This window comes from Thunnus albacares, chromosome 22 (genome assembly GCF_914725855.1).
Source record: "Thunnus albacares chromosome 22, fThuAlb1.1, whole genome shotgun sequence".
In the NCBI taxonomy this organism is placed as follows: Eukaryota; Metazoa; Chordata; class Actinopteri; order Scombriformes; family Scombridae; genus Thunnus; species Thunnus albacares.
In genome coordinates, this window is record NC_058127.1 from 1,819,341 (window position 1) to 1,839,892 (window position 20,552).

Below are 20,552 nucleotides of genomic sequence, written 5' to 3' on the forward strand. Positions count from 1 at the left end.
TGTTTAGCTTAAAGACATGAGAGAGGAATCAGTTTTCTCATTTCACTCTCTGAAAATAATTGTAGAACTATTCCTTTAATGTCTAATTGACCAAAAAGCAATGAAATACCTGTCACTGTCTCTTATCTTGTTTGAACTGTGTGTTTTTCAGAGCGCCCCCTAGAGTCAGAGGTAGTCTACTTTTCACTGAGGTAGACCTCCACACCTTCACACCAGTCCAACCACTGACGTCCTGCTGCTGGTCTGCCGGCTGCAGACTTCTGTATATACATTATTTATTTCATTAGATGTTTGCTTTTGTGTTTCTAACAGGAACAGTTGTAACTGAATGTAGAGCTGCAACAATTGTCCAATAAACCAAAATATTCTCAGATGTGAATTATTCGCTGTCATAAATTTTTTTGACTGTTAGTTGAACATAAAAAGTAATTTGAATACATCACTGTGGGATATTATGATATTTCAGACAATTAATTAAAGGTTTTCAGACAATTAAACATTTCAGATTATTAATCAGTTAATTGAGAAAATAATAAAATAATCATTAGCTCTGATTGAATGCTGATAAAATAATAGTTGTATTATCTCTGTTGAAATGAGGACACGTTACAGTACAGAAAACCATCGATCTTAGAAGTTATGTATGGAAGCCCTGAGAGAAAAAAAGTCTCGTGATCCTGAAGTGCAGCACTACTCCATGTTCTAAATAGGATTAAAAACATTCATGTTTTCTTCCAGGTGACAAAAGAAAGACATGACAGTAATGTTCCATACACAATAAACTGTATGTACTTTGTGTTTAGTTCAATTCAATCTTCAATTTAATTTAATTTATATAGTGCCAAATCACAACAAAAGTCATCTCAGGGCACTTTTCACATAGAGCAGGTCTAGACCGAACTCTTTAGGGTTCATGGAGAAATTGAACTCACCTGGAAGTAAACATGGATGTTTTAGTCCTATTTAGAACATGGAGTAGTGGTTCACTTCAGCCTCTTATTGTTTCTTTATTGGCATTAGCTGCTAATTTAATGGCCGCTAGTCTTCCTGGGGTCCTTGCAAGAGAATGATTACAACAGACCACAATACAGAGTGTTATTGATAATAAATTAAAATAAGAGAAGAAATTACCATAAAATTAACAATAATGATAAACTAAATGAAAAAGCATAAAAAAGTCTAAAATTCATGCTCACTTTGAGGACTGAGCACAAAATTAAATTTACAGCTTACCCATTTATGAAGATAATGAAATAAAAAAAAATAAAAAAGAAGATAAATATCGTAGAAAAACAAAAATGTGAAAAAAAACAGAATAACAACAATCATAACAGAGCTGCTTTGACTTCTATATTCTGAGTTATTGATGTTCTGTTTGTGGTTTATTTGCAGCTCAGACACAGCAGAGATGTTTCCTTTTGTTTCTCTAACTGCAGATGTGTTAACAGGGAGTCTGGAGGGAATGTAGTGGAGTGGAAGTATAAAGTAGCATCACATGGAAATACTCAAGTAAAGTACAAATACCTCAAAAGTGTGCTTAAGTACAGTTCTTGAGTAAATGTACTGAGTTACTTTACGTTACTGCTGACAGATACGATGGACACAGAGAAATTCTTTGTTCAGTTTTCTGAGACACTTTGCAGAATCATTACTGAAAACAAAAAGAAAAATGTGATTTGATTGTTCTTGTCTAATATTAAAATGCATCTTTAACAGGACGTTAAATAAAATTTACAAGAAATATTTCACCAAATTATTCAGAGGCTGCAAACAAACCTCAGAACTGTTACATCCATTAGTGTTTTTGATGCAATGAAAAATTGTGGCAGCAGCACATTATATAATATATATGAATATAGAGTAAATGGAAATATCTGAGTCTCAGTCAGATCATGAAGCAGAGCAGCAAACCACAGACAGACACTGGTTCTGGCAACATTTTACTCTCTAACATCACAGCTGTGATGTGGAGTCGTGGCATCGCTGGAATGCTGGAGTCCAGTCTGACAGTCACACATTGTGGAAACAAACCTCCAGTTTACCTTCATGATCTAAACCACTGATCTAGATAAGAGAAGTATAACAAATGTCTGCTGTAAATCTCTATAACATATTACAGAACAACGTTGTGGTTAAACCAGCTGTTCTTACTGAACTGTAGATGTGCAGCTCACAGTTTATAATGTAGTGAACCATTAACAGACATTTTCAAACTCAGAACTGTCAGATAGTGAAACAAAAACAAGACATTTTCAGGTTTCCAATTCACATTGTGACCACGTGAAAACGTTACATTAAATTCTCATAAACAGTCATGAAAATTATTCAGGGGGATAAAACAAAACATTTAAGGCTCCATTTTTCATTTGTCTCACTGCAGACTGAAACAACTCATCTGCTTCATTTACAACCTTTTTACTTGTGTTTGTGTAGTTTAATGAAGCCACTGTTGGTTGATATTTGAACTACTGTTTTCCTGTTAACTGCTGAAGACAAAACCACACAACCACCATACTCACCTCCACAGAGGAAAGAGGAGGGTTTAACTGCTGCGACTGAACAATGAGTTGATCTCACATCACTATGAGGTACAATGGAGGAAACATCTCTTCAGCAGCTGCTCTGTGAGTACAATCTGTAATGTTCACAGTTAATAATAACATTGTTAATGGGTGTAGTTAGATATGAGTGATATTTACTTTATAAAACATTTTAAAATGAAAATATGATTTTATCTCTTTATATAAAACAAGGAATGTTTGTCTGTATGTATGTCCTTCACATATCTCGAGAACTGTTCATCCAATTGTTGGGGAAGCGAGGGAGTGCAACGTGGTGCAATTTGGACAAGCAACACATTCAATATTAATCAACTTGGAATAAAAAAGCGAGCCAGCAGGGCAGAGCTTCTGGGCTCTCTGACAGCATGTCATGATCAGAGCTGTACAACCCTGCCATGAGAGATATGAGAAGAGGACATCTCTCTTCATTTGATAACATTAAAAGTTCGGCTTTGTTGTGGGTTTCCTAACTAATTTCAAAAAAGACGAGAAAAGAGAGAGAGAGCTGAGAGACAGGCTGGAAAGCTTTCTCTGAGAGAGAGAAAGGCCATAAATGACAGAGGATCTATGTCTCTAATGAAGAGCTCCACTGGTTTCATCTTTAACAATGTGTTGTATTTTCAAAGCTTGTTATATTATCCATTGTGTCAAATCTTCACCTGAAAAGTAACTAAAGCTGTCAAATAAATGTAGTGGAGTAGAAAGTACAATGTTTCCCTCTGAAATGTAGAAAGTAGCATCACATGGAAATACTCAAGTAAAGTACAAATACCTCAAAACTGTGCTTAAGTACAGTTCTTGAGTAAATGTACTGAGTTACTTTCCGTTACCACTGACAGATACGATGAACAAAGAGAAATTCTTTGTTCAACTTTCTGATTCACTTTGCAGAATTATTACTGAAAAAGAAAAAGAAAAATGTGATTTGATTGTTCTTGTCTTATATTAAAATGCGTCTTTAACAGGACGTTAAATAAAATTTACAAGAAATATTTCACCAAATTATTCAGAGGCTGCAAACAAACCTCAGAACTGTTTGAATCTCTTCTCACCTCCTCCCACAAAGTACATCCTGTCTCTACAAGCTTCATATTGAACAAAAAACAAACAAACAAACAAAAGTTCACTTTCTTGATCCACTATCAGCTGATATTTGGAGTTTGAGGAGATTTGCTATTACTGAACTTTAACTTAATGTGAACAGACAGATGTGTCACAGACATTTGACAACTTCTACTTACAGTGCTACAAAGTATACATAAGTATTTATGTTACTTTGTACTTCTACTTCAATACATTTTAGAGAGAAATATTGTACTTTATTAAAGGTCAGTAGCTGTACTTCAGATAAAACTTTCTTTATAAAATGATCCGTTTATAAAATGTACATTGTTGTAGATTATTAGACTACTCAACAGTATACATTGCTTTCATGTTCACATTAATTAATCAGTATTAATATTCCAATACCATAAATATCTAAATGGAGGCATTTTGCATATTAAGTACTTACTCTGTGTTGTATTTACTTCAGTAAAGATCTCAGTCCTTCTTCCATCACTATTCATGAGTTCGATCTTGTGATTTAAAATCAGTAATTGATTAATTGCAAATCTCAAACCAACCAGTGTCATCATGTCTTTTCAGTGCTGACCTCACTGCTGTGCTGCACAACAAACCAAGGTCAGTAAACTGTTATATGATGAGTGAACACTTAAACACAAGAGATGTGACGTGTTTGACAGACGTGTTTGTACTTATTATAAAGTGTTAACAAAAACTGTTGGCAGCATCCTGACACCTGAGATACTTGCACATGGATGTGCAACTTACAGATGGAGACTTGCACAACGTCCTGACAGATTTAAATCTTGAATTAACTTGTGACTCTACTCACGAGGTGTTCAAACCCAAAGGTCTGTGTTGGTGGGTGAGACGTGAAGTTGAGTTTGAGTAACTGATCCGTCAGTTTGATAGATATGTTGAAATGTAATGTTGAACCTTAAGTTTGGATGACACTAAATGGCTCATTATGTTTCTCTCACAGCCTCTCTGACTGTGAGTCCCAGCAGCTCTCAGATGTTTAAAGGAGATTCTGTCTCTCTGAGCTGTGAGGAGGACGACAGCTCTGCTGGATGGACGCTGAGGAGGAACACAACCGGACAAACCAGAGCTGAGTGTGTCAAGTGGGGAGAAGCAGCTGGTTCCTCCTGTAAAAGCAACTACATCGTCCCAATGGACAGTGGAGTTTACTGGTGTGAGTCCAGAGAGGGAGCAACCAGTAACAGCATCAACATCACTGTCACTGGTAAGATCAGACTGTGGAGTTAGTATTGATGAAGCTGAGTGTAAATGATGAAATGCTGTAGTTTGTCTCTGTGTTCAGATGGATCAGTGATCCTGCAGAGTCCTGTCCTCCCTGTGATGGAGGGAGATGATGTCACTCTGCACTGTAAAACAAAGACCTCCAACCTCCCAGCTGATTTCTATAAAGATGGCTCCCTCATCAGGACTGAGCCTGCAGGTCACATGACCATCCACCATGTTTCCAAGTCTGATGAAGGCCTCTACAAGTGTAACATCAGCAGTCATGGAGAGTCTCCACCCAGCTGGATCACTGTCACAGGTGAGGAAATTACCTTTGATTTCACCACTTATTTCATCCACATGTTGACCTGACCAGGTGAGATTCTCTCTGCAGATAAACCTACAACCACAGCCCCACCCCCCACATATATAGCCCCTTGCCCTGTATCTGTAGCCCCGCCCCCTGCCTCAGCTACCCTCCAGCTTGTGTTCAGACTGGTCTGCCACCTAGTGGTGTTCTGTCTGTACTTCATCTCCACTCTCATCATGGTGTCTTTATATCGACACAGGCCTACAGGTAACATTCTGAATCATTCACTCACCTTACAGACACTCAGTAACTATCAATCAATCAATCAATCAATCAATCAGTCAGGTTCATTCTGGTGTGGATGATTGACAGTTGTCTCCAACAGCTGATAAATTATCTGCATTTTCTTTCTAACCTGCTCTGACTGCAGGAAATGACCTGGCCGTCTCCATGGTGATGACCCCGCCCACCCAGGCTGAGCAGGGATTGGATGATGACTATGATGACATCATCATATCTGTCACCACAGAGCATCACTTCTGAACTGAACAGATGTGACTGATGAAACGTTCCCATCAGAAACCTTTATGCTTTTTCTTCCAACAACAATAAACCAGTTTCTGTGTTTTCAATAATGTTAAATAATGAATCAAATCACCAAAGATGTCAATAAACAGGAAGTTCATTTATATTCTGACTCACCTGCATTGAATCTGTCCATATAAGTGCATCATGAAGATTTGTCCAGCAGGTGTTGCACTTCATCATCCTCCCATTAAAGCGATGAGGTTTTCCAGTCAGTTCAGTGTAAACTGGTTCATTTCTGGAGGCTTCAGGACATTTACAGAAAGAACCAATGAAACGTATCACATTTTATAAATCAGACATAGAAAATCCTGCTCACTACTGAGTGTCTGTTATGTAGGAAGTAGTGAATGAAAGGAGGGGGAGAGAAAAGTAGAAAGAAATTAATCTGAAACTCTCAGGACAAATGAAGTGACTTTTTATTAGAAACAATTATGAGAAACAATTTGCTTCCACATTTAGAATTAAAAACAGTTTTATTATCAAGTTTCAAACAGGTTTTTCAGGATGAGGCAGGTTTTATTCTGCTGCCAGCTACAAACACAGATCTATTGGAAAGATTAAAATGATTCACTGAAAACCTGCTTCTACTCAGTTCCACTCGAGCCACTAAAGTCGGTCTGATGTCGCCTTCAGATAAAACTGATCAGGCAGCTGAAACCTGGGCTTTGTCTTACAGGCAGCATTTTTTCATATGTTCACTTCATGATTTGAAAGTGTTTAACATCTGACATCATAACAGGATATAAAAGGCAGAAAATCACAGAAAGCCTGATAATAAAATGAATGATCTGAGAGAAAGTTAGAGGTCATAAAAGGTAGTCATATTCAAGTTCAGGCACAAAGCATCTGATGCTTCTGGATGAAAAGTCAGAGGATCAAAGTTCCTCCAGTTCTTCCTGAGGAGAACATGAATGTGTGAACCAGATTTCATGGTAACTTCACTGGAGTCTCATCGTAGCTAAAACATCAGAGAGTCCAAACATACACAAGAATCCAGGCAGCTTAAGTTTGATCAGAATCCTCTGATACAGTTAATGACTTATTGATCAGTAGAAGAACCTAAAACTAGAAAACAAACATGACCTGATCAAAGATGGTAAAAGCGGTAAAAAGAACAACAGACGGCTGTTATGGACAAATAGCCATCAGCCCAAACAGCAGGAGAGGTCGGACAGGTAAGTTACTCTCAATACAATAATCACTGCACATACTGTATGTAGATTGTGTTCATACTGGGCACAACGAGATCCTTCAAAGTCAGTGATGAGGCACAAAATCTACAGTCTGTGCACAAATGTTTATCTGAGGCTAACATGAGTTGGTCAAATCAAGTGGATATCTTACAAAATTAGTCTTTTTATTCAGTTCAATTAAGAATACTTTATTCGTCCCTCACAGGGCAGTTAGAGGCAAGCGAGTAAGCAAACATCTTAAAATATGACTAATTCACTGTCAGAAAGAGTTAAAAATACATGAGGATTAATGGCAGTGGCCGTCTGTCGCTGTCCAACAATATCCAGCACCACAAAGGCTCTTTATGTCGCAAAATACAAGGAAACTGATCTAGTCTGATGCCCTCTGGTGCAATACCAAGCTTCCTTCTCATTGTTCTGATTACATCATCAGGAATGATGTATAAAATTTAGGGATGTACGATATCATCGGCATGTCATCAGCATCGGCCGATATAAGCTCTAAAATGATCGGCATCGGCCCAAAATGGACATTTTCTGCCGATTATGAGATGCCGATATGTTGCCTTCTCCTCCGCCACCTGACTGTTTCACCCTGACGGTCCCGGTGCTTCCTCCGCAGGCTCCACTTCACTCAGCTGCCCGTCAGACCAGCTGCTTCTTCTAGCGGAGGCTAGCTGGCTGTGCTTCCCTCCGGTCATGCTGCGGCTAACGCTCCGCTAGCCTCTCAGCTAACGTTAGCCCCGGCTCTCCATGTGGATCCAACCGGAGCACCGAGCCCCGGTTAGTTATTCAGGTTAAAGTGGGAAGAAGCAGCTGATTTGACGGGCAGCTGAGTGGAGTGGAGCCCACGGAGGAAGCACTGGGACCGTCAGAGTAAAATAGTCCGTGGAGGAGCTATGTTCGGCTGCACAGATAGGAAACACCCTGGCTGATAGGATGTACCACTCTGTTTAGAAAAAAACAACAACTTCTTTTTTATAACGGCGGTTGGCAACCAGCGTTTTAGGTGCATTACCTCCACCTTCTGCTCCGGAATGTGGACCAGAGATTAAATCCTACACATTAATCCTGTCTGTCTAATGTACTCAAAGAAATCTCTACTGCTACACCAACTTGGCAGGTTCATTATAGTTTTAATGCTGAGCTCCTGAACTCCAGTCTTCTTAAGTTCTTCCCTCATATATTGTCTTTCTTGATCATACTTAGTACAATCTATGCTTGCATGCATAATAGTCTCCTCAGCCAGCTGGAAAAAAATATGTGCATATATCAGTATCGGCAATCGGCCACAATGAATTAGAAATATCGGCATATCAGTTATTGGCCAAAACTCCAATATTGTGCATCCCTAATAAAATTCCCTGTTTGTGTTTCCCTGTTTAGCTGCAGTGGAGGGATAGTAACAATACTAAAATGACTGTGACTTGATTTGACTAACTCAGATGGCTGAAGCTTCATATTAGCTTCAGATAAACTTTGGATTTTGGAGGAATCTCTTAACGTATAAGTGATGAGTAGTATATAAGTTGTGCTCTGCAGTAACTCCTGTATCTCTCAGTGTTTCTGTGCAGTGTCTCCAGCTGTAGTGCAATGATGTCAGTGAGCACAACTTTTGGTTTTAAGCTTGAAAAGAACTGACATCATGCCTCTGACGTATTTTGGACTAACTTTACTCTTATTAAACAAAAACAAAAGAACCAACATGTTAATCAGTGAGTTATAGAGGTGCTGGTAGGTGGATTTTGTTGCCTTTGGGCAGAGCCAGACTAGCTGTTTCCCCCTATTTCCAGTCCTTATGCTAAGCTAAGCTAACCGGCTGCTGGCTGTAACTTTATGTTTAGTTTAAAGACATGAGAGAGGAATCAGTTTTCTCATTTCACTCTCTGAAAATAATTATAGAACGATTCCTTTAATGTCTAATCGACCAAAAAGCAATGAAATACCTGTCACTGTGTCTTATCTTGTTTTAACTGTATGTTTCTCAGAGCGTCCCCTAGAGCCAGAGGTGGTCTACTTTTCATTGAGGTAGACCTACATACCTTCACACCAGTCCGACCACTGACGTCCTGCTGCTGGTCTGCCAGCTGCAGACTTCTGTATATACATTATTTATGTCATTAGATGTTTGCTTTTGTGTTTCTAACAGGAACAGTTGTAACTGAATGTAGAGCTGCAACGATTGTTTGATAAACCAAAATATTCTCAAATGTGAATTATTTGCTGGTTTTCTTTGTCATAAATTTTTTGACTTTTAGTTGAACCTTAAAAAGCAATTTGAATACATCATCACTGTGGGATAAAATAATAGTTGTATTATCTCTGTTGAAATGAGGACACGTTACAGTACAGAAAACCATCGATCTTAGAAGTTATGTATGGAAGCCCTGAGAGAAAAAAAGTCTGCTGATCCATTTTCTAAGTCTGATTTAAATTGTTTCTCTCTTGTGTTTATGACTTAAGAACAGGTGAATTTCGCCCACTAGAGGCTGAAGTGCAGCATTACTCCATGTTCAAAATAGGACTCAAAACATTCATGTTTTCTTCCAGGTGACAAAAGAAAGACATGACAGTAATGTCACATAACTTGCTAACACACATTATACTGTATGTACCTTGTGTTTAATTCAATTCAATCTTCAATTTAATTTTATTTATATAGCGCCAAATCACAACAAAAGTCATCTCAGGGCACTTTTCACATAGAGCAGGTTTAGACCGAACTCTTTAAGGTTCATTGAGAAATTAAACTCACCTGGAAGTAAACATGGATGTTTTAGTCCTATTTAGAACATGGAGTATTTGTTCACTTCAGCCTCTTATTGTTTCTTTATTGGCATTAGCTGCTAATTTAATGGCCGCTAGTCTTCCTGGGGTCCTTGCAAGAAAATGATTACAACAGAACACAATACAGAGTGTTATTGATAATCAATTAAAATAAGAAAAGAAATTACCATAAAATTAACAATAATGATAAACTGAATGAAAAAGCATGAAAAAAGTGAAAATGAAAACCTGGTCCAGAGTGCTCATGACCTCAGACTGGGCCAAAGGTTCACCTTCCAACAGGACAATGACCCTCAGCACACCAAGACAACTCAGGAGTGACTTAGGGACAATTCTGTCAATGTCTTGGGCTTGTTGGGCCTCAAACCACGAGGTCACACAGAGAGGGCCCACATGTAACCTGTGAGGCCTGACCACGAGGTGCTTGTTCCTTTGTTTCCCTCGAGACAAAGGAAAAGCGCCAAAATGCTGATTACAGACAATGGGAGTCCATTGCAAACTCCATTTCCAAGGATGCTTTGCAATTTTCACACCTCAGCAGGGAACAGTCAACATACAGTCTCATTGGCGGAGACGCTCCTGCACAGCGGAGCGTCCTGATGACGCAGCCATGACATCACCGCCCCTTTAAAAACTGAACGTGCCCTGAAGCACATGCCTTTCCCATGTCACTGAGCTAGGGGTAACTTCTGTTCCTCTGTGAGTCAGCTGACTAAAGGGGGTATCCCACGCACGTGTTTTCCCCTCATCAAAGACTCCCCTCGCTGGACGAGACGAGAATTCGCCCGTGTTCACCTGAACACGTTCCCGGATCCGAGAGAGACCGCTGCTGCAACCAGCGTCCTCAAATTCCCTCGAGACAGAAGAAACTTCTTCACCGAGTCGACTCTGCTGTTCTCTCTGCCACGTTGCTGAGAGCCAGCTGCTGTGCTTTTCGCAGACCGTGCGAGAACGGCCACCGTCTGCCTCCGAGCCCAGGACAAAACCGGACATAAAGACGGACGACACACAAACCCTGCTCGCTTTCTGAAGCGTCCAAGTAAGAGGCATAAGTCTGGGCAGAGGCAGTGTTAGTTGTGTGTTCCTATCAGCATCAGTTGCTGTTGTTTAGCATTTAGCTCTTAGCTTTTGCTATTGTTTGTTGTGCTGTTGACGGACCGCCGAGTCCATTTTTCCTGCTTTACTCTTAGGAGTATTTTAAGTTTGCTGCCTGTTTAGTTGTGTTCACCACGCTAGACTGTTTTGTGTTTGTCCCGCTCGGGACTACTGCTGTGTTTGTGCCATCGTGAGTCAGGAAGTAAGTTGCTTTGTCGGTCAGAAACCAGACAACGTGCGTTACAGACTGCCGTCCATACACACGCTGTCTGTGGACAAAGGAACCACTTCTCTTCCTCTCATGATCGCTTTCTCTCCTTCTTCCCTTTCTCTTCTAACTAACACATACACGCGCACGCACACACACATACACGCACTGACATCTTTTGCACATCTGATGGTCAAAGCTTCGCTTTGTCTTTTTTTATCCGCCATCAGACACGTGTGTTTTTCAGAGAAGTGGGTGAGTGCAAGACGCCGTCCACCAGGCGGCGCCGTCTTGCTTCACACACATGCACACACACACACACACACATGCATTTCCCTGCATGTGTCCAACCCTGTACATAGCTGTTTGTGTTTTGTTTGGTAGGATTAGATTTTAGAATAGTTGTTTATTGAATGAAGCATTTGTTAACTTTGTTTAATAAACACTGTTATATCTTTAAAGAGAAGTTCTTCTGTCATTATTGTGTGTAATATTGTGAAAAGTGGCTGATTGAAGGAGTCAGAGCTCGAATTCACCCTTCTTTGTTCACCCTCGAATGTTGATATCTCTCAGATATTAACATTCTAGGTGAACTCCCATTTATGAGACTACTCTGTTTGGTTATTAGTCCCGGTTTCCGAGTGGTGCCCCATATTTGTTAATTCATATTAATAATTCTATTAATTGTCATAATTAGTTAATTATCCTTGATAATTGATAATTATTGCAAATAATCAACTGTGTTCCTCACAGATCCAACAGTTGGTGCCCGAATTATTGATTAAGGTTAACAATATCTTATTTTCATAATTATCTATGATTATTATGAATTATTGCTAATAACCAAACACACTACTGCCCGTCCCAACAGGCTGTAAAAGCTGCAGGACACAAAGATTCAGGAGTTCAGAGATCTGAGACCTTTCAATCCTGCTGGGGGACAGCTGCTCTATAATGAGCATGTCTCACTAAAAATACTCGGTTTTCTCGCCAGAAAAATGGCTGCAAATGTCCTGACATCTCGCTAAAAACACCAACTTTTGTCAGTTGAATTGGGAAGCGGGCTTTGGTTTCAAAGTGGTCTTGAACCGTGTTCTCTGCTGATTTCCAACTTGCTGTCAAGAAACTTACTAACCAACCATTCACATGTGAACTACGTCACTTTAGAAATGTTGATATGATACATTTTGTTGAAATTTTGATGATACGTTTTGTTGAAATGTTAATATGATATGTATTACATGTGTTGTAACGTAGATATTCAAAGTTTCTGTGGTTTGCAGAAACGTAAACTGCCAACGTTTTATTCTGGCAACCGGGCTGAATTTTACGGCATCCTCTAATCTAAACGTCACTCCAGCTGCTGTCAAACACCGACACGTTGAGACCAGGAGGAGCATTTCTGACATTTCCACAAAAACCTTTTTTCATCCATCTAATAATAAAAAAAGACTATTAATAAATACATTTTAGAAACATGTTGACATAATGCTGAGTGATATCACCTAAAATCAATATCACAATTAACTGGCTGTTTCTGCGTGTTCTATTCGTCCCTGCAGTATTAAAACTGATTCACTGAAAGTCTAAAAGAGCCACATGATTAAATTATTTCATCTCATTCAAGCAATCAAGGAGCCAACTAGAAGTCTACCAGTGAAGGTGTCAGACACACTGGAGAAGGACTCTAGCATGCTCTATGGGTTAACATCTGGACATTTTTAAGCTCCAGATGTGGAATCTGAACTAATTTCATGAGTCATCTGATGTCTTTCAGCTGTAGGTTTTTATTTTCTGGCTGTTTTAGGTGTTTTTACATGTAATTTTAGCATTAAGTATTATCAGTATAATACTGTTCAGGTTTGACCCATTTTCTATATATGAGAGCAGTAAAAACACTTTTGTTTTCACCAAAACTTTGTAACTATTCCTAAACTGAGACAGAATATATACAAAAGTGGAAAAATTTCAACTGTTACACATCTTTGCACATTTAATACACAGTTAAATTTAACTTGTATGTATTCAAAAATGTTCTTCACATTCAATAATAATATTAATTGTAATCATTTTGGCTGTTCTCATGTTTTTGGTAACAAAGGACGAGATTTAGTGTGATTCTGAATGTTTTTCCTCCATAAAAAAAATGTGTCAAACCTATAAACTCTCTGCAAGCTTCATTATGGATGAACGAATCAGAGTATGAACAGTTTGTAAGGGTTAAAGTCTTTGTCAGGCTGCATTTCTATTGAGCTGCTTTCTGTTCATGTGTCATGATCCAAACAGAAAGAGAAACATGCTGCAGTCACATCTAAAAAATCCCTGCAATTTCTTTATAAAATGACAGATGTCTGCTTTGCTTCTGCTTTCATTTACATCTAATCTGAATTTAAAGTGTGAGTCGTTATTGTTGTTTAGACATTCAAAGCACTTCAAGGTTCAGGAAAGATGTTGGTTAAATATTAAAAAGTCAACACTGTCGACCTGTCGACTCTTTCAGTATTTAACCCAAACCACCATTTTCCCTGAAACAACAGGACATATGTGGTATTCATGTGGTGTTGGAGTAACTGGAAGAATGAGTTTCTGACATTCACGTGAACACCCCCTCAAGCTGGAACAACTCGGAAAGTCGGAAGAAAGTTTGTATACGCAGAAACATGATGGACGAAAGTAAATGTTTGGTTGATGGCAAGAAACTTTTACTAATTCACATATTTCACATCAATTTTTTGCTCACATGTAATTTGTAATATGGTTTTAGGTTGTAACCGGTAGTTTCAGCAGAGTTGTTTCATTTTGATGATGGAGACTTTTACATATTATAAAACTTAACACTGAAAACAAAGTTTTGCAGGTAATTGGTCATAAACCAAAGCATTGGATAAGAACACATTACCAGATGGTGGCGCTAGATGAACTCTGCACTGTGTGTTTTATTAAACCTGCACAGCTGACGAGTGTCAACAGGTTCAACAGCTCAGCTTCAGGTAAACAATTAAACAAAAAATCTGGTTATAAACATAAATGAATATATAACATGAATCCAGCTCATCTACATAATGAACAAAGTCTTTATCAAAACAGGAAACATGTTAAAAAGTATAGATATTTAATAATGAAAAATTAAATGTCAACAAATACACATACAGGAGAAAAGAAATAAACCTGAGATGCAAATACAATAATCTGACAGAGTGAGAAACTCAAACATCTGATACAAGACAAATAATCATCAATCTAATGTGAAAAGTGTTATTTTACTTTTATTTTGAAATTAAATGGACGTCATTATTAATTACAATCACTGCTTCTGATAGAGTTATGTTTTCTAATGCTGAAGCTTGTAAAACAGAATAGAACATTTTGACCGGGGTGACCATCACATAGTGAACCTTAATGAATGACAGCTGATCAATATGTGTAAATACAGATGTTCAAATCATCACATTGCTTCAATCTATGCACAGAGAAATCATATCTGAGTTTAAAAACTCATGTTAGCATCAATAGTAATGTTTGTACTCAGACCAGGTTGTTGTTTTTACATTTCATAACACAGCATTAAACTACAGGTTCCATACTGACCATCCACAACATCTAAAGATGATGTTACAACCTACAACAGCTCTAACATGCAGCTACCAGTCTATTCAGTCTTCTACTCCATGTACATTAGGTTTTCCATTTCCACCAATCACAGTCTCTGGGAAGCAGTGGTTATTTAAACATGTCTATATTCAATCAGTGATTATGTTCAGGATAGTCTACACATTTATATGAGCAGTTGCCTTGTAGTGCAGTAAATATATTATATGTTACAAGTTCAGAATGAAGCTCTGGGTACAAACTGATGCAACACATTTATTCACAGGGGTTAACTGTGAATAAATGTGTTGTGCAAAACTGTGCAAAACATATTTAAAATAGTTGTCAGCATGTTATTCATATCATTGTGGTGTTAACTCAGCTTGCATCAGCTCTACTATCTCTGAACTGTGAACTTTAATAACTTTAGCTTACAGTCCTGCTTTAAAGTTCTCAATGAACTTCACTTACTTCAAACATCCCATAAACAACACTACAAATACCTGCATCTGCACCTGAACATTTCCTACACAATACAGAAACAATAGATCATACACATTGAAAACATCACGTTATAACAGTGTTTACAGTATAAACTACTGTAGACAGTCTAACGTTGGCTGGAAAACACAATAAAACTCACTTTCCAGTCTGCATCTCTACAGACTCACAGCAATAATCTCACTCTTACACACTCTGAACACAAATAACATTACTTACACAACACAGTAAAATGCTATTAAACAAAACTGAACGAACTACTGTGATGGATGGACATAAACTAAACATTTCATGGGCTTTGTTGTGTCAAAATGGCCTTTAATGATATCTATTAACACATGTTAGACTGTAAATTACATATGCTAATCGCTAATGCTAAACTAAAAAATGCTAGCACAAAACGCTAATACTTCCAGCACATACACATATTTCAGCTCCAAATATACATTCAAATTCACAGCCTCAGTCCAACCATTACTATAGTAGATGGAAACAGGCCTGTATCAGCTGATCAGCTGTCATCATTGATTGACCAACATTTGTTCCACTTTATTATGTTAATGAACTTGACCAACAACCAATCAGATTTGGGGTGGCCAATGAGATTTCTAAAATCACCTTTGGATATGATCATGTGTCCTGCTGAGATATAATTTCTTCAAGACATTTATTTCAATTATTTCACTGCTTTTATGTTTCTAAATTACAGTTTGGACTCGGCCTGTTGCTATTAAAGAATAATATTGGATTGGATAATATTTGGCAAACAGTTTGATTTGCTGAGCTGAAGATTTTCAGGTTCAGTCAGTCAGTTATTTCTGCTGCACATATTTTAAACATTGATTCTGACTGACGTGATGATAGACGACCAATCATCACTGCTGACACTGACCACCACTGATCAATAGCACAGTTGATTGTCACCATTACCTCATTAACAATATCTGATTAAATACACCTGTGCACAAGATTCTCTGTCTTCATAGTGGAGCTTGTGTCATTTGTCCTGAGAAATAAACTGAAAACTCGAATTATGACTTAGTCATATTTATTGACCATATTCAGGAGTTAAGAACACTTCACTTCACTTCAGAGATTAGAGACATTTTACACCTGAAGAGGGATATTTTCTCTTTCAGGAGGACGCTGGTGTGACGTCATCATAGCTTTGTTATGTTTTGTGATGTATTTAAAACTAAATATACCAAGAAGAAGAAGAAGAAGAACCACACCAGTAACTCACGGACCGACTACCATCCCACTTAACCATCCTTCTTTCCTTCATCCTTGTCTCCTCCATCCTTGTCTCCTTCAGCCCAGGTGACGTTCAGCTGGATGAAGTCCTTGGTCTCAACGTCTCTGCCTTCTGGGTTGCTGATTACAACATGACACTCATATGTTCCAGCGTCGTTGATGGTGACGTTCTTCAGAATCACAGAAACGTTTCCGTCCTTCATCTCTGGATCACTCAGCTGCACTCGACCTCGAACAGTCGGATGCTGGTAGTTTTCATATGAGCGCTCGTTACGATAGAGGAAGACATAACCATCTGTCTTCAGTTCAGGTTTGCTCCATTCTAACAATATGACGGCTTCACCTCTTGGACTCCAACACGGAAGAGTGACATCATCTCCAGGCTTTGCTGTTATCTCTCGCTGATCTAAACAAAAACAGAAAAGCAGGAAGTAAAAATCAGTGATATAGCTCATTAAGAAATAATCTTATTGTGAGCAGATTAAACTCAAAAACTTTCACACTCAGGACTCGTAGGTTTTTTTAAAAAGTTTTACTCACTTTACAGCATCCTCTAATCTAAACGCCCCTCCAGCTGCTGTCAATCAAACACAGACACCGACACGCTGAGACAAGAAGGAGCATTCTGACATTTCCCCAAAAACCTTTGTTCTTACAATTAATAATAAAAAACTATTAATAAATATATTTTAGAAACATGTTGACATAATGCCTGGTGATATCACCTAAAATCAATAAAACAATTAATTGTCACCATTACCTCATTAATGTCTGTTCTCACAGTGGAGACTCTTATTAGTCATTCGTCCTCACAAATAAACTGAAAACCTGAATTATGACTTAGTCATATTAATTTACCATATTCAGGAGTTAAGAGCACTTCAGGTATTTGTTTGCTAAAACAGGAAATTCAAAGTAAAACTGTACAAAGTGCAGAATAAATGTGATTTCAGTTGGACTTTAACCCTCCTGTTATGTTTCGGGCCAAATTGGCCTGTTTCAAAGTTTAAAAATACAGGAAAATATTTTTAATCATTTTTGGAGCATTAAACATTTTCAGCTGGGCTTAATTAGTGTACTGAACATTCAAATGGAAAATGACTAATTTAACCTGTTTGCAACCCTCCCCTTGCATGTTTATATTACACACATACTGTTCGGGTCAATTTGATCCGCCAGTGAGGATGGAGGCTACAAAGGGTAAAAATACCAAATTTAGACCAAAACTGATTTGTTTTCTTTTCAAATATGAGACACAATGTGATTGCATAATCCCCCCAACCACACACACACACAGAATCTTCAAAGTTTTCCTTCACAGACACCACAGCCCTCGTCTCTTACTGTCCAAGACGCTGCCAAGGTCAGCACCAGACCAGAAACCTGATATGATCCATAATTGCCACAGGGGACCAGGAGACATGAGAAACAGAAAGAAGAAGATACTCTGTGCATGTGTGCGTATATGTACGCACACACACCTTCCGGTGAAAAAGAGACAGAGGCTTCAGAGGCAGACAGAAAGCAGACTGATAAGATGCGGGTTCGAGGTGAACACCAAGACACTGTACTACTCAAACAACACTCGCATACAAATAATGTCAATCAAGGAGCGTCCTGCCTCTCAGTCCACACAGCTCAATCATTTACAGACATTACAGACTCAAAGTCAACAACTGTGAGAGAAACCTGAGCCTCAAATTTCCTACAATATCTGTGACACTGAAGTTACACATGCTCATATAATAAAGTTAGAAGCATGTTTTTGGGCTTTAACAAGTAAAAGTCTGTAACTTCAGTGTCATTCACAGCTTCACAGTCTTCTGCTTTGAATCTGTACTCAGATGTACAAAAGCTGATATCCCAGCCATAGACAGCACCACAGACTTTAAATTATTCTCAAATACGCTCACATCTGAACAGAAGGATGGATGGAACGTGAATTCTGTATCTGAATTTGAGAACCCTAAAATGAATAAATACTGGAAATAAAGTTTTTGGAATTGCATAACTTGAAAGTGAAAATTGAGAATTTCACAAAGTAAAAGATCAGAAAAATGGTTTTCAAAGTCAAATATTTCAGTGAAATAAATTCAGTGGTGTTTAAATTTAAACATCAAGTATTCAGGAGTGAATTTGTGTCAAAACTTGGTATTCATTTGCTGATATATTTCCAATTATTATGGAAATTATTTGCGTCTATACACAACCGGATGCATTATCCTCACTCTCTCTCCCACACACACACACACACACACACACACACACACTTATGATGCATTTCATGTTATACTGTGCTGTGACGATGAAAAGTCAGTCTATCAATAAGATGTCACCTAGTGTCATTTTTAAAGTCATATTTCTTAACAAACAAAAATAATAAGTTAACTGATATTTAATGTTTGATGGACTGAGCTGTTTAACACTTTATGCAGTCTTTATGGTTTGTACTGCAACTAAATGTCTTCAATCCCACTTCAGATGAGTAATAAAAGAAAATGGAAATAAGCAAAACTGTTCCTGCAGGAGAAGCCCCTCACTCAGGGACATATACTGGCTGCAGTTAACGTCAGCAACAAAAAGAGTCAGCATCAGTGAGCAGTTTTCACCAAAATACTGAGTGTATTCTGCTTAGACTTCCTTATAAACACAGAACATGTTAACCTTTTTTTAAAGTCTCCTGTTATGTTTGGCTGTAAGGAACAGTAATAATGTTCCTGAGTCAAAATGACCAGAGGGGTGTTCCATCAGTGCAGCTAAAGAAAGCTGCGCTTACTTGAAAAAGCCTGCGTCTAGTCAACGCTAAGTCTAGCCAGGCTGGAATAAGCTTGAAGTGTGCGCGTGCACAGAGTAAAATGGGGATTAATTTAAGTATTTTTGTAAAAGTCCCTCACAGTTCTTCTATTTTATGTTTCTGAACATGGAGTGTGAAAAGACACTTAACATCTTTTTTACAATTTATTAACAAATTTTAACACACACACACACCACAGCTCACCTTCAAATGTATAAGTCAGAGAAAAGATGAGAAAAGACACAAATAACGTCGCTGTAGAAGAATCCATGAGGGCAGAGTTTCTGTTCCCTCGAGGTAGAGTACAGTTTTGACTCATCCCCCAAACCCAGACAGTTCAGCAGGGAGGGGCTCCTAATGTCTTGTTTGAACTGTGTGTGCTTCTCAGAGCGCCCCCTAGAGTCAGAGGTAGTCTACTTTTCAATGAGTAGGACCTCCACACCTTCACACCAGTCCGACCACTGACGTCCTGCTGCTGGTCTGCCAGCTGCAGACTTCTGTATATACATTATTTATTTCATTAGATGTTTGCTTTTGTATTTCTAACAGGAACAGTTGTAACTGAATGTAGAGCTGCAACGATTGTCCAATAAACCAAAATATTCTCAGATGTGAATTATTTGCTGTTTTTCCTCATCATAGAAAGATTGATTATTGAGACGTTAGTGGTCACAATTATCAGAAGAATGAAACATTTGTGTAAATGTTGAAATTGTAAGAGGTGAAGTGGGATTTTATCATTTTATAAGCTCTGTTGTAGAGTCTGTATTGGTTCAAATAAGAGACCAAACTGGGAGACAGTAAGACATGTTTGAAAGCATAACTGCATGAAGATATGTATAAGAGATAGAAAGTGTAAGACATGGCCTGATCTGACTGTAGCAAGCAAAAACATGTCAAATGAATAATTTCTCCCATAATTGATAAATGTCAGACATCAGAAAATGAAGCCACAGTTTCATCACTTGTTGGTCTGACATTTTATTATCAGCTGTTTGTTTTGTTATTAAACTGTTGATATTCTAAACTGCAGTTTGACATCAGAACCTTTTAAGTTAATTATAAAATACTTTGTTAAACTGCTCCTGGTGTTTAATCCAGTTCCTGTATGCTGGTGATTAAAACCAGCCAGTAGGTGGCAGCACAGGAGCTTCTCTTTGTACAACAGCAGCTGTTCATAAATACATAGAATGTAGAAGCTATAATAGTTTCCACTTTAATGTGTGACTTTTAATCCACAATAGGAGAAAATACATATATGATTTCTGCAAGAAGAAGAAGCAGCATCATCACTGCTGTTTGAACACTGATCTACAACAGGTCCAGTAAACAGCAAAGACAAAATATCTGCATGTGTCAATATATC

At 38.2% G+C, this 20,552-nt stretch overlaps 4 protein-coding genes and 1 long non-coding RNA gene across 9 annotated transcripts in view; 2 read left to right on the top strand and 3 right to left on the bottom strand.

The window, feature by feature from the left end:
- Positions 1-19,794, top strand: part of LOC122974165 (Fc receptor-like protein 5) — a 65,591-nt gene extending 45,797 nt beyond the window's left edge. For 3 of the 4 annotated variants that reach the window (XM_044342117.1, XM_044342118.1, XM_044342122.1), the window contains 2 exons: positions 6,905-6,941; positions 19,575-19,794. In XM_044342117.1, the coding sequence (XP_044198052.1) occupies positions 6,905-6,941; positions 19,575-19,651 (114 nt within the window). In that variant the 3' untranslated portion in view covers positions 19,652-19,794. Of the gene's footprint in view, positions 1-151; positions 372-6,904; positions 6,942-19,574 lie in introns of those variants that run through there. The other variant, XM_044342119.1, reaches the window with a different exon arrangement.
- Positions 1-20,552, bottom strand: part of LOC122974207 (Fc receptor-like protein 5) — a 310,470-nt gene that overhangs the window by 68,836 nt on the left and 221,082 nt on the right. The gene's annotated exons all lie outside the window — the stretch shown is intronic.
- The window catches only part of LOC122974307, a 45,636-nt gene that overhangs the window by 21,904 nt on the left and 3,180 nt on the right, over positions 1-20,552 (bottom strand). The gene's annotated exons all lie outside the window — the stretch shown is intronic.
- Positions 2,388-5,869, top strand: LOC122974202 (Fc receptor-like protein 5). Of its 2 annotated transcripts, XM_044342172.1 has the most exons (6): positions 2,388-2,624; positions 4,209-4,244; positions 4,609-4,869; positions 4,948-5,187; positions 5,263-5,445; positions 5,609-5,869. In XM_044342172.1, exons 1-6 carry the CDS (start codon positions 2,594-2,596, stop codon positions 5,719-5,721), a joined length of 864 nt encoding a protein of 287 aa, XP_044198107.1. In that variant the 5' UTR covers positions 2,388-2,593; the 3' UTR covers positions 5,722-5,869. The 2 variants fall into 2 exon arrangements, with proteins under 2 accessions (XP_044198107.1, XP_044198108.1); XM_044342173.1 differs by lacking the exon at positions 4,209-4,244.
- Positions 11,923-19,497, bottom strand: LOC122974268 (coxsackievirus and adenovirus receptor homolog). Its single transcript, XM_044342292.1, has 3 exons — positions 19,391-19,497; positions 16,243-16,798; positions 11,923-11,970 (listed from the first exon to the last, which is right to left on the bottom strand). The coding sequence occupies exons 1-2, from the start codon at positions 19,455-19,457 to the stop codon at positions 16,401-16,403; spliced, it is 465 nt and encodes a 154-aa protein (XP_044198227.1). The 5' UTR covers positions 19,458-19,497; the 3' UTR covers positions 11,923-11,970; positions 16,243-16,400.

Coding starts and splice junctions, on each gene's coding strand:
- LOC122974202 (XM_044342172.1), top strand. CDS start 2,594: ATGGAGGAAACATCTCTTCAGCAGCTGCTCT. Junction 2,625..4,208: donor ATCTCTTCAGCAGCTGCTCT/GTGAGTACAATC, acceptor ATGTCTTTTCAG/TGCTGACCTCACTGCTGTGC. Junction 4,870..4,947: donor CATCAACATCACTGTCACTG/GTAAGATCAGAC, acceptor CTCTGTGTTCAG/ATGGATCAGTGATCCTGCAG.
- LOC122974268 (XM_044342292.1), bottom strand. CDS start 19,457: ATGGATTCTTCTACAGCGACGTTATTTGTGTCTTTTCTCATCTTTTCT. Junction 16,799..19,390: donor TCTGACTTATACATTTGAAG/GTGAGCTGTGGT, acceptor GTTTTTGTTTAG/ATCAGCGAGAGATAACAGCA.